At 56.8% G+C, this 13,066-nt stretch overlaps 3 protein-coding genes across 3 annotated transcripts; 2 read left to right on the top strand and 1 right to left on the bottom strand.

Moving 5' to 3' along the window:
* Positions 1-2,495: 2,495 nt before the first annotated feature.
* PG998_011701 (uncharacterized protein) lies at positions 2,496-2,708 on the top strand (the record flags this gene model as incomplete). The annotated part of the gene is made up of 1 exon (XM_066878517.1): positions 2,496-2,708. One exon carries the CDS (start codon positions 2,496-2,498, stop codon positions 2,706-2,708), a length of 213 nt encoding a protein of 70 aa, XP_066727571.1.
* A 462-nt stretch (positions 2,709-3,170) lies between these two features.
* On the bottom strand, positions 3,171-9,892 carry PG998_011700 (lovastatin nonaketide synthase; the record flags this gene model as incomplete). Its single annotated transcript, XM_066878516.1, has 4 exons — positions 3,171-4,379; positions 4,438-9,070; positions 9,135-9,780; positions 9,835-9,892. The coding sequence occupies 4 exons, from the start codon at positions 9,890-9,892 to the stop codon at positions 3,171-3,173; spliced, it is 6,546 nt and encodes a 2,181-aa protein (XP_066727570.1).
* Positions 9,893-10,955: 1,063 nt separating this feature from the next.
* PG998_011699 (uncharacterized protein) lies at positions 10,956-12,965 on the top strand (the record flags this gene model as incomplete). Its single annotated transcript, XM_066878515.1, has 4 exons — positions 10,956-11,013; positions 11,077-11,210; positions 11,289-12,001; positions 12,074-12,965. 4 exons carry the CDS (start codon positions 10,956-10,958, stop codon positions 12,963-12,965), a joined length of 1,797 nt encoding a protein of 598 aa, XP_066727569.1.
* Positions 12,966-13,066: the final 101 nt, after the last annotated feature.

Here is a 13,066-nt window from a genome sequence, read left to right as displayed (position 1 = left end):
CTTCAAGGGGGTTGTCGAGGAAGTTTCGCATGATGGGCTCAAACCATGCGAGGGCGTCTCCCTTGAGGTAACCGGCGGCGCACAGAATTCTGTCTGGCTCGGACTCGAATTCTTCGGCGTAGTGTCGTAGGTACGCTTTCATCTGGGTTAGGAATCCGTGGACGGTTCCTTCCTTCCCGTCGTAGGTCTGGGGGAGGTGCCAGCCTATGCCCAGGGCGTCGAACGCTGCGAGGGGGCATAGCCGTGACCTGGTCCGTAAGTTGTTCATTGTCGGCGGCGAGTTCGTTGATCCGTTCCTGAAGTTGTCGGATCATGGCGAGGACGTCGGGTCCTCCCGTAGGGTTGCTCGGGTTGCCCTGTCGAGGGGTTCCGCCGTTGGTTGGGACCTGGGATGCCATGATGTTCCTGTGGGATATTGCTCAGGGGTCCAGGTAGTGACTCGCAAGAACAAGAGTGATCAAAATGTAACGAACGGCTATCGGGTGTCCAAAGAAACCTAGTAGGCGTACTGGGGTTTATGTTGGCTTAGACGAGAGAGTACTTGAACGTGCAGAAGACTCCGTCTTCTGATACAATGGGCAATATCCCTTAACTGATCGTAGAACTTTGACTGAGGGTGCAATAGGTCGTTAAGGCAATGTGCCTCACCAATGGGTAAGATTGATGCTTAGATTGATCACTGAAGTAGAGAGTGTCTATATGAAATACATAGGAAACGTTCGTGGTTATATATCCAATCTCTCCTTCACTGATTCTCCTTGGATCACGCTGTCGGTTGGTGATCCTGTCCGCTGGCTCACTTGGATCACCGTGATCCCGTCGCTCCAGACTCGCTGGGAGCGTCGTGATCCGGTCGCTCCTCATCACGTGACTTGGGTGCACTGTCCATTGCGTGCTAGCCTTCCGGTGCTGTCTCCGTTCGTACTACCCCCTGGGTACTGTCTAGCCGTGCCGTCGCTTCGGGCATTGGTCGTCGTGCTGGTGGTTGTTTCGGGACGATGGCTTCTCGGCGGGTCTTGTCATTGTAAGCGCTGTCCCGTGGGGTACGTACCCGGGTTATCGTAGTTCCGTGCCGGATGACGGGTACTGGCCGCAGGGTTGGGTCGGGTCGTAACAAAGGGTAGGATATAACTATCGGTAAAGATATACTTTATAATAATAATCTAGCCCTTATTAACTAAGTTATAATATATTATACGACGGATATTAATAAGCTCGATAATAAAGCTATTTTCCTTTATCTCTATCGACAATCCGATCTTATTAATATTATAAAGGTAATAAAGGGGGATCGCGTTTATATAAAGGAAGTTAAAACGAATAAAAAAGTTTTATATAACTTTATCCGATATTCCGTTAAACTAATAGAAGTTTATAAGTTAAACCTTAATCGTTTTAAAGGAGGGGTAACGTTTTAAAAAATATCTAATCTAACTCCTCCCTAAATCGATAGTAATACCGTTAATTTAAAGGATACGTTAAATAAATATCTTAAATATATAATAGGAAGGAATGTAATTAAATATATATTACGTAAAGGCTTAACGCTTTAAAATATACTCTTCGAGGGGGGGTTAATAATTACCGACTTTTATAAACCTTTTTTAAATTAGGTTACCCTTTAAAGCGGCGCGAGAGGATAATACGATCGATATAATAATTTTTAGATATTTACCGTAATAACTTTCTAATAAAGACCGTCTAAATCGTAACTTTAATACGTTACTCGTTAATATACTTTATACTAATTAAAAGTAATAGAAAAGAAGAAGAGATTAATTTAATTTACATCGAAATCGAAGAGATAGGTAATACCCTACTTATACCTTTAAGAAAGCGTTATTATTATTATTCGTCTTAAAAGAGGGTAGTTCACGAAGGGGGTAGCTCTGTATTAGGTAGTCTAGCTTACTAGAAACTTATCTGATCGAGTCCTGCTAAACAAATACGGCCTAGGTTTTTGACAAGAGCGGCGTTCCCGCAGCTAAGCAGATACCTCGTACGGTGGTGCTAGGTCTTTTGTTCCTGTGACACCTTGCTGTATGAGGTCCCCGTCTGGTATTCTCTCAAATATTAATTTAGAAAAGCAAATGTTCTGTCACATACGACCACATCCTGCTGAATACTAGGGATCCCGTCCGCTCTCCCATATATAAGCAGCAGAGAGCCGAATTAGTACTAGGGTCGGTGACGACCTGGGAATCCCTCGGTGTTGTATGTTTTGCTTTTTGCCTTCAGTCTACACAAAAGCCAGTTGGAATCGAGAATACAAGGCTTAATTAATTCCACCATGAACCAATGTTCCCATACGTCAGCCAGGTCCAATTACAGCGGCACAGATCCCGGACGGTGCTGATGGGCTTCCGGCCCCTAATGCCTACCGTTTTCTCCTTCCAACCTCGTTTGTCAGCTGTCCTTTGTACCTCTCTCTCCGCTGTGCCTGCGTCGCCTCTTCCACAGCCTGTGGCCCAACCTGCCCGGGCGCGCGTGTAGCAATGGCCCGTACCCCTGCCTCGCCGTCCACTGGTATGGGCCAGCCCATCTCTAGAGCATCTATGGGTTGCTGGGCCTTTCGCTCGCGCCCGGCAGGTCCCGGGAAGCTCATCCACGATGTGTCCGATACCTCAGAGGATGCCCCGGACGTGCTAGCAGCAGAGAAGCCTATTCTCGGGGTGTCCAATGGCCAGCCCCAGCATCTCGCTTTCTAAAACACCACCGCGAAGAGTCCTTCGGGCGTAACACAGAAACCGATGTGGAGATAACTATGGGCTCTTGTTAGCGCTTGGCATACCAGGGCGAAAAGTCACGCCCACCATGACTGAAAACCATTAATAGGCACGGAACCTAGCGGGGATATGTTGAAGCCATCGAAGCCAGAACGCCACTGCGGCGCCACCACTCAGTGTGGGATAAGATCGCGACCCGGGCCGCGATGACGGTCCAGAGCTGGGTGTCTCGGATAGTGGAAATATATCGTTCCTTAAACAGACAGTGATGTGCGAGATCGGACAACTAAAGTCCGAGAACGATTGATTATTTCTTTCCTTTTCTGTTTTTCTCTTTATCTTTCCTACTAGTGCTAGTTATAAGAGACCTCTTTAAACTATATAAATATGTAATATACTTCAGTTATCTTTATTATATTATATTCCCTACCTTTACCATTCCCATTATTCATGCCCGACTAGCCCAACATGTTCGGCTGCAGACCTTGCAAGACTTGCAAAAGTAGTCACAGGATCGGATAAGGTCGTGACGCTGATCTTGAGGCCGAACTCGGTGAACAGCCACCTCTGTAACTCCACGCCAATCATGGAGTCAACACCATGGTTCGCTACCGACATGCCCTCGAGCTTGAATGTCTCGGCCTCCAGACCCAGAATGCGGGCCGCCCGCTTGACGATATGTAACCCGAGAGCCTGTAACATCTCGTCTTCAGGCATACCCTCCAACGTCGAGGTAAACGAGCGCGCCGCGCCGTCCCCACCGGCTCCGGCGCCACGCTCCTTGCGCTTCGCCTCTAGCGTGGCGCGGACCGACGCCATGCGCATGTCGCGGTACCAGAAGGAGTCGGAGGGATCCAGCTCGTCCTCCTCCATGGCACGCAGCATCGCCTCGGGCTCCAGGCCCAAGACCAGCTGCACGTCGCCGAGCTGCTCCTTGTGCTGTTCCCCGGCGACGGGCCGGCCGTGCAGCATGGCGGCCTCGAAGCCCGCGAGCATCTCTTTCTCGTTGATGCCGAAGGGCATCTTGCGCGCCAGCGCCTCGGCGACGGCGGCGTTCTCGGCGACGACGCCGACGTCCTCCACCATGGGTAGCGCGACGGAGCAGGCGGCGAGGCCGCGGCGGCGGCGGCTCAGCGCGAGGAAGTCGAGGTAGCTGTTGGCGGCGCAGTAGTTGGCCTGGCCCGGGTTGCCGAGCACGGCCGAGATGCTGCTGGTCATGAGGAAGAAGTCGAGCGGGGCGTCGCCGAGGGCCCGGTCCAGCGCCCGCGCGCCCTGCAGCTTGGGCCGCAGCGCCGCCTGGTAGTCGGCCCACGCCATGTTCTCGTACAGCCCGTCGCGCAGCACCATGGCCGCGTGCACGACGCCGCGGATCGGCGTCTCGGCCGACACCCGCCGCACGACCTCGGCCACGGCCGCCTCGTCGCTGGCGTCGGCGCTGTGGACTTGCGCGCGGGCCCCGGCCGCTTCGATGCGGTTGACTACGTCTTGCGCTTCGGGCTTCGTCGCTCCGGAACGTGATAGGAAGACGAAGTTGCGACAGCCGCGCTCCAGCATCCAGGTCGTTAGGCTGCGTCCGAGACCCCCGAGACAGCCCACAAGCAGGTAGGCGGCATCAGGGGAAAACTGCACGTGTTGCGCTGCAGATTTGCGCGTCTATTGAACAAAAGATGTTAGTCTCTGCATTCTCCCTTGCAGTCGTTCGTAACCTTACCTGAACCTCGCTCTCTCCGTAGCGAATTTGCAGAATATTGCTATCACTTGGTGTGGGAATGCGCTTCTTGGCCAGCTCTATAGATTCCGATAGCTCCTGCACGTTGAAGACGGTCCCAGCAGATCGGTGGAGGTCGCTAGAACCTTTCAAAAGCGCCACGGAAGCCTCCAAGACCAGCTTGGGCTCTGTGGCGCACGCTCGAAGCGTGACTCCTCGCGCGAACGGACGCACGTCCAGGGGACTGTACATTTCGACCGAAACGCCGGCACTGAAGGCCAAGGTTGACTGCGCTGGCATCGCCCGCCAGGCGTCCTGCACCGCCTCCGCATTAGGCGCTCCCGCCACGACGACGATGTCCGCCATGGACACAAGACGCCGCATCTCGCTGCGGCTGCACCTGTCGTCGACCGCGGAGACGTCGAAGCAAAGCCGCGCCCCTAACTTAGCCAAAGCGTCCTGGAAAGACCACAAGGGGCTCCCATGATGCGCGGCAGCCTCTGACAGAATCACTACACGCTGCCCGCCAAGATCCTTGCCGCTGGTCCAGGCGAGCACGTCCACCGCCTTGGCAATTGGCGACAGCGAGGCCAGCGTATCGACCGTCTCGGAGGCGAAGTCGTCGCCCAAGACAGCAAACGCGGAAGTGACCGTGCGTGTGTTGAGGAAGTCCCCGGGCCTGTGATCCACGTACGCTGCCACGGCGCGGCCCTTCAATGCGGCCTCGTCGAGCTCGCTGCCGGCGCGCACGACGGTGCCGATAACAAGCCGGGCGCCGACCCGTTCGGCATTGGCCGTGAGGTCGCCCTTGGTGAACTCGGCGAGCTTCACGCGGACCTCAACGTCAAGGGATCCGAGGCCCTCCGCCTTGGGCGCGCGTTCCCAGACGAGCTGGTCGTCGACCACCTGGCCGGTATAGCCTTCGTTGGCCGACATGATCGCGGTTCTGTACTCCCGGTCTTGGTCTAGGCGATTGAGGTCCTGGTACGGCTCTAGCCGGGGCACCAGAAGGCGGGCATCCTCAGTGAGCCAGAACTCGACATCGGCGCGGCCGTCGTCGGCTTCGCTACGCGGCGCCTCGAGGGCGATTAGTTCGTTTCGCACCAAGCAGGCTACGGTCGTGGTACAAGCACCCTTGTCCGCGTCGACCAACGCGATCTTGGTGGCGGGGGCCTCGGAGCGTACGGCGCGCAGAAAACCCTGGGGAAGACCGCTGTCGACACATTCGCCTTGGTTGGCGCCACGAGTTACCCACGCCATAGGCTTGCCGGTCCGCAGGAGGACACGCTGGAGTGAAGCCCAGCTCTCCTCGGTAGATTGCGCTAAGACGGACCCGTCGGCGTCGTCGATCACGATGCGGTCGAAGTTGGCCATGTGTCCGATTGTGCATGAGGCCAGAGGAAGCAGGCTGCCCCCCATTGCATCCGCGAGCTCGGAGCCGTTCTCGTTCCCCAATACGGCTACCTTACCGCCGCTTCCACCGTGCCCTGGCTGCAAACGCACTTGGGCGACCTCGGACTCCTTCCAGGTAACGACGCTGTACGGCTCGCGTGGTGCTGCCTCGACGGCCGACAGCGGCACGGCCGCCTCGTATGCCACCATCTTCAAGTTGTGGATCTCCATCAAACAGTTGGAAGGGCTTCGCAGCTGGGCGTGGCCCCAGAAGTGCCGGCTGCTGTTGGCGTCTTCGTCGACCCAGGCGCAGCAGCTGGCGTCGGCATCGAGGTCGCCGGCAGTTGCGTCGGGGAAGGCGATGGACATGTCCTCGATGCGGAGCGGGATGACGCCCCACGGCATCTCCTTGTGCAGGCCCTTGTGGGCTGCCATGATGACGACATGGAGGCAGCCGTCAATGGTGGATGGATGCAGCATGTAGCGCGACTCGTCCTCGGTCTGCCGCGTGTGCACCTTGATCCCGGACGCCGCCCAGCGGTCCTTTCCGTTGGCCCGCACCGACTGCGTCATGGTCTGGAAACTCGCGCCGTACCGGAAGCCGACGCGGTTGAGGGACCGGTAGCAGCGCTTCGGGGACACGCGCTGGTGGAGCTGGCTCGGCTGGTAAGGGCACTCGAGGTAGGCCTTCTCACGCGCCGGCTGCGCCCTAATCTTGCCCGAGCTGTGCCGGGTCCAGGCGCCGCTCGCGGAGATGGACTCGACGGCGAAAGTGTACCAGTCGTCCGCCTCGTGCGCTTCCAGCCGTGTGTGCACCTCGATGCCGTCGTCCGACTCGGGGACAATCAGGGCCTTGCGGATGTCGATGTCGGCCAGCCGGACCCCGCCGGCCTCGCGCGGCTCGAGGTCCAGCTGCTGCAGCAGGGCCTCGACCGCCAGCGACACGTGGCCCGCGGCCGGGAACACGACGTCGGTGCCCAGGGTGTGGTGGGCGAACCAGGCGACGTCGCGCTGGCGCAGCGTGTTCTTCCACGTGGGCGCGCGGTCCGACAGGCCGGGGATGCGGCGGCCGAGCACGTCGTGGCGCGGCTGCTTGGACGTGCGCAGCTCCGCGATGGCCCGCGGCTCGTACCAGTGCCGCCGCTCGTAGTTCCACTGGTACGGCGGCAGGCCCACCAGGCAATGGCCCTGGCAGTTGGAGCCGCCCTTGGCCGCGATGATGGGCCTCGAGCCCGTCGCCATCCGGTTGATGGCGTCGAACTGCACGTCGTACCCGCGCAGGAAAAGCTCCCCGGCCGCGTTGAGCAGAGACGCGGCGGCGTTCTTACCGCGAACCAGAGAACCGACGTACTGCAGGTCGAAGCTGTTCTTCGCGATGGTTTGCTCGATAGGTCCTTTCAGTGCCGTGTGGGGTCCGATCTCGAGCAGTACCTTCACGCTGGCGAGCTCCAAGTTCTGGGCAAGGGAATGCACGGCTGTGTCGAAACGAACGCGGTTGCGTAGATTCTCACACCAGTATGAGATGGACAACTCCGACTCTTCGACTTTGGACCCTGTGACGGACGACACCATGATAGCATCTGGTTGCCGCCATGAAAAGTCTGACTCTTTCAGGTTGGCGTGGGCGGCTACATAGAGTTCCTCGTACAATGGCGCGACAGTGGCCATTTGAGAAGAATGGTACGCCTTGCCTGTCTTGAGCTGCCGGGCGAAAATGCCTCCCTCGGTCAGGATCTTCTGCAAAGCAAGAATATCCTCGCTGAGTCCGCTGAGAGTCGTGCTGTCCGGGGAGTTCTCACAGGCAATGGCAACACGTCCCGCTACTTCCGGCTGGAGAAAGTCGATATAGTCCTGCACCTCGCCGGCCCCGAGGCCCACAGCCAACATGGTTCCCGCGGGTGCGGCCTGGGCCACGGCACGACCACGGAAGTACGAGGCCAGGATGGCTTCCGGAGCGGAGATGCGGCCGGTGGCGTAGGCCGCGGCGATCTCGCCTGAAGAATGGCCCACGGCGACGGCAGGCGTAATACCCCAAGACACAAAGAGGTCGATGATGGCGATCTGGATGGCTGTGCAGGCAGGCTGCGAAACGTCGGGCTGTCCGATGGTGCTCGACTCGGCGGGGGCCTTGAGAACATCTCGTAGCGACCACGCGGGCCGGCTGCTTGGTTCGATAGCACGCAGCAGAACCCGGTCTAGTGCTTCAATCGTTTCGCCGAATAGGGGGAATTGCTCCATAGCTTCGTACCCCATGCGGGCCCATTGCGCGCCCTGGCCGGTTAGGACGAAACCCACATCCAACTGAGCGCCCTTTGGCGGTAGCGTCTTGGAACCAAAAGTGAAATGCTCGGGCGAGAGTGCCTTGGACTCCGTTCCTGGCCAGACAACAGTGTATCCCCTGGCACCAGAAAACCGTGTTCGTCGCTCGTTTAGCGTGTACGCCAGGTCGGGGATATAGTAGTCGTTGGCAACGTCCTGGTGTGCCTTGATGTTGCGCAGCAGTGTCTTTTGGTCGTGTGCGCTCATGGTCAACAGGAAAGGTCTGTCCAGGCTCTCTGGGTCGTACGTGTAGTTGGCGGCCTCCTTGGTCTCGCCCTGTCCGTTGTAGAAGGGTACCATGCTCTCGACGGATTCGACCACCAGGTGGGCGTTGGTCCCGCCGTAGCCGAAGGAGGACACGCTCGACCGGCGAACGTCAAATTCAGCGGGCCAAGGCGTCAGGTCCCTGGCGATCTCCACGTTCCACTCCTTTTCCTTGATGTTGGGGTTCAGCTTCTTGAAGCCGTAGACGCCGGGGATCTCGGCCTTCTCGGTCATCAGCGCGGCCTTCATGGTGGCAAAAATGCCGGATGCCGCTTCACTGTGGCCGATGTTTGCTTTGGCGGCACCTAAAATAAGGGGCTTTTCCTTGCTTCTGGTGTCGTTCATTCCCCGTGCCACGGCTCGGGCCTCGATCGGGTCCCCGGTCGGAGTGCCTGTACCATGGCATTCCAGGTATGCAGTTTGGTTGGGGTCCAGCCCTGCTCTCTCGTAGGCCTGACGTAGAACACGCTCCTGCCCGAGCGCGTTGGGGAAGGTGATGCCCATGCCCTCCACCTTTCCGTTGGTGTTGACGGCGGACGTGCGGATCACGCCCCTGATCACATCCCTATCCCTCACTGCGTCGGACAGCCGCTTGAGGTACAGCGCACCGGCAGCCTCGGCGCGACCATACCCGTCAGCGCTCTCGTCAAACGTATGACATCTATTTGTACTCTTGGTTAGCGTTTGGTCAAGACCTCATGGCGTTTGTAGTCAGGGCCACTCACTCGGATGTGGGAGACAACACGCCCAGCTTGGCCGTGTTCATCTGCTGATCAACCATCATGATCAAGTTGGTACCGCAAGCGATAGATGCATCGCAGTCTCGGGTGCGCAGCGCGTGGCAGGCGTTGTGGATGGCGTATAACGCCGAGGAGCAGGCCGTGTTGATCAGGCAGCTGGGGCCGTTGAGGTCAAAGGCGTTGTTGATGCGGTTGCTGATGATACCGGGGTCCACGCCCGTCGCCGCATAGTTGTGGCGGAAATCGCGCTCCCAAATGGACATCTGCTGGTAGTCACTCGTGAAGCTCGCGGCGTAGACGCCCGTGTTGGTTCCGGCCAGGTCTTCCAACCGTAGACCGGCGTTCTCAAAGACTTCGTAGCACACCTCGAGCATCTTGCGCTGCTGGGGGTCTAACCACTGTGCCTCGACGGGTGTCATGTTAAAAAAGGTAGGGTCGAAATCCACAGGGTCCCCATCAAGGAAATAGCCCCCGAGGGACGAGTAGGACCCGGGGCGCGCATTGTCTGGGTGATAATGCGCATCAATGTTGAAACGGTTGCTAGGAACCTTGGGGGTTCTGACAGAGCGTTTCTCGCGCAAGGTGTCCCAGAACTTGGCTGCCGTGTCAATGGAACCAGGTAGGCGGCAAGCTTCTCGTATGTCAGCCACTGAGCCAGATTCCTGCAGTGAGTGTTGATACATACCCATGCCAACAATGGCAATCGGCTCCAGTCCTTCGTTCTTGTCTTCGACGAAAGGCATTGTGTATAGATAAACAGGGGGATTTGTTGGAAATATATTGCAAACTGTTTGGGATAGAGGACAGGATGAAATTGTGAAGGCGACATGAGTTGGACCATGTAAGAACAAATTAAAGTCCAGTTCTTTGCCTTTGTTATATACTTAACCTTCATCGACAATTACATTGTTTACTCTCGTGATAGCCCACTAATACCTTGATACTCGTCGGTGGTCTCTTGCCTTTTCGGTGCTTCATTTCGTCTTGACCACCAATCAGCCTCGGGAATGTTAAAGATACGTCACGATACTGTATTGTCGGTTTATATTCAGCCCCAACTGTATAAGATCACTCGTATAATTTGTTACAGAGCGATGAGCACAGGCACCAGCAACAAATGGGCAACTTAAGCCTAGATAGACAATCCACTCCAAGTGCATATGCATGAACTTGTCATGACTATATGGGAGCATCTGCACCTACCGTAATCTGTCACAAGGTGGTGGGGAATGGCTGGTATGAAGGTGCCCTTACAAATGCACCGATTGGTGCCGGCTGCGGCCGACTGCGGCATCAATCTGGCGGCTGGGATCGACCCCCGGGTTACCCAACAGTAGACCTTTACCCGGGCTGACCTGCCCGAAGGCGTAATAATGACGAGTATACACCCCGCAGACTATAGTCAGCAATCGCCTACCCCCACCCCTCCCTCCAAAATCACGATTCACATGCGAATACGAGTATAGAGAATAGTCACAATTAGCGAGAACCACTTCGGGAAGCTTTCACGAGTTGCAATCTCGATTATCGGCAGTGCTTGCACGACTCTGTTCTGTTTCAATATCCGGTTTGTATTGGTCAATTCACATGTCTCCGGAATACAGTGACGACGAACATGCGGATTTTCATATCTGCCAATCGCCAACAATGGCCGACGCTTGGGAGCTTGCAGAACCCATTCTGTGAAACACGCAAATAGATATATATACACCACAGCTTACTGGGCGCGAATTCTTGTCACTGTGGCAGAGATCATCATCTTCCCAAAGACTTTGCCGAACAAAAACCCTCAATCTCACAGTCAAGATGCCTCACGCTATCGCAGATGAGACACTTCACCTAGACGTCGCCATCATTGGTGCTGGTAAGTCAAAGCCGACGATACATTTTGCCCAGTGTAATCATACCTGACCCAAGCCTCGAATAGGATGGTATGGCCTGAAAGCGGCTTCAACGCTCCTCCAGCTGGCACCTGATACCAAACTTGCCATTTTTGACAAATACCCTAGTGTGGGAGGGACATGGAACAGAGAGCGCGTGTACCCCAACTTGGTGGCTCAGGTCGAGTTCGGCTACTTTGCAAGTTGACATGCTATTACAAAATACAACAAGTATCATGAACTTATATGTCTTGTGTAGAACTATCCCTCCACGCCGATGCCCCAAGATGGCAAGACTGGCAACAACCTGGTATCTGGGGACATGATCTGCCGCTATCTTGAAAGATATGCGGAACAGAGGGGTCTGAAACGTCACCTGCGCCACGAAAGTTGGGTCTCGAGCGTGGAGCGTCATCCGAACGGTCGCGGCTGGGTGCTTTTTGTGAACGGCCAGAGAGTCGAGGCAGACAAGCTGGTATGCGCCACTGGCGTGACCACCCAGACCAACGAGCCGGACTTCGAAGTCCTGGAGGATTCCATCCCCGTCAAGCACGTTGTGGACCTGGCCAAGTCGGTGCCCAGTTTCTCTGACCCTTCTCAGAAGATGGACCATTTCGTGCTGGTGGGTGCGGCAAAGTCTGCCTACGACGCCGCGTATCTGCTCTGCTCCCTAGGCAAAAAGGTCACTTGGATCATTCGGGAGGATGGCTCGGGCCCGATGCCCATCATGCCGTCTAAGATGCTTGGCCAGAATACTATTACCATGAGCACTAGCCGGTTGATGAGTAACCTAAGCCCATCACTCATGACTACTGATTCCATGATTGGTTCCTTCTTCCATCGGACCTGGTTGGGCAAGTTCCTTACCAGATCTTGCTGGGGTTACATCTCCAGCTTAGCCGACAAGGCAGCTGGGTTCGGTAGCACCGCCACGAAGACGGAGCCTCTTCGACCCTCTATCAAGGACAATAGGTATGTTTCCGATGCTCATACTCGTCACTACTGTCTTGGAACCAGCCGATATACTTACCCATTAATTCCTAGCGCGTTCTGGTGTGACAGCTCTCTTGGTCTTATAACCATGGACGACTTCTGGAGCACCCTTAGCAACGGCAACATGACGGTCCTCCGCGACACTATCCAGAGCACAGACTCAACGGGCGTCACCCTAATGTCAGGCCAACGACTCGAATCCGACTACGTCATCTACGCCACCGGCTGGGGCGACCACTTCAGCTTCTTCTCCCCGGAGCTCAAGGAAGAGCTGGGCATCCCGCAGTACGGCGCAAAGGCCCCGCCCGCCACCAACAAGCCGACGTCGAAGCGCGGACCGCTGTCGGACCCCTGGGTTGCGTACGACGAGGCCGCCGACGCCCTCGTGGCCCGCAAGCTGCCGCTGCTGGGGGCGGGTCCGCGCGACTTCGACGGGTGGCAGCGGCCAGCGGCGCGGCAGCGCGCCATGAAGGTGCGGCGCTGGCGGCTGTACAACCGCATGGTGCCGATGGCGGGAGACGGGTCCGACGATGACGACGAGAACGACCGCAGCATCGTCATCCTCGGCCAGATCCACACCACCCAGACCCCCACCATCGCCGAGATCCAGGCCCTCTGGGCCGCGGCGTACCTGCTCGGCGACCTCGCCCTGCCCGCTGCGCCCGCCATGGTACGCGAGGTGGCCGAGTGGAACGCGTGGACCCGCAAGCGCTATGCGAGTGTTGGCGAGCGCTACCCCTACGCCCTCTTCGACTGGGTGCCGTACTTGGACCGGCTCATGACCGATCTGGGCCTGGAAACGAAGCGTCACAACGGTGCGCTGGCCGACTTCTTCCTGCCTTATGGGCCGCATTGCTATTCTCACGTCGTCGAGGAATACATGGCGGCAAGGAAGAGAGACGGGAAGCTGGAGGTGGCGACCGCTTCTAGCTTGGGCTCTTGATGGAGACTTGAGATGAGGAAATTCCTAGGTAGCAGCACATTCTACATTTTCTCTACCGGCGGCAGTATTTCAAGGGTCATGTATTTCCTGATGGTTATGTA

The sequence above is a fragment of the Apiospora kogelbergensis genome (genome assembly GCF_038363985.1).
Source record: "Apiospora kogelbergensis strain CBS 113332 chromosome Unknown utg000007l_segment0_segment0, whole genome shotgun sequence".
In the NCBI taxonomy this organism is placed as follows: domain Eukaryota; kingdom Fungi; phylum Ascomycota; class Sordariomycetes; order Amphisphaeriales; family Apiosporaceae; genus Apiospora; species Apiospora kogelbergensis.
Note: the sequence above shows the minus strand (reverse complement) of the source record. Positions and strands in the feature narration are given on the sequence as shown.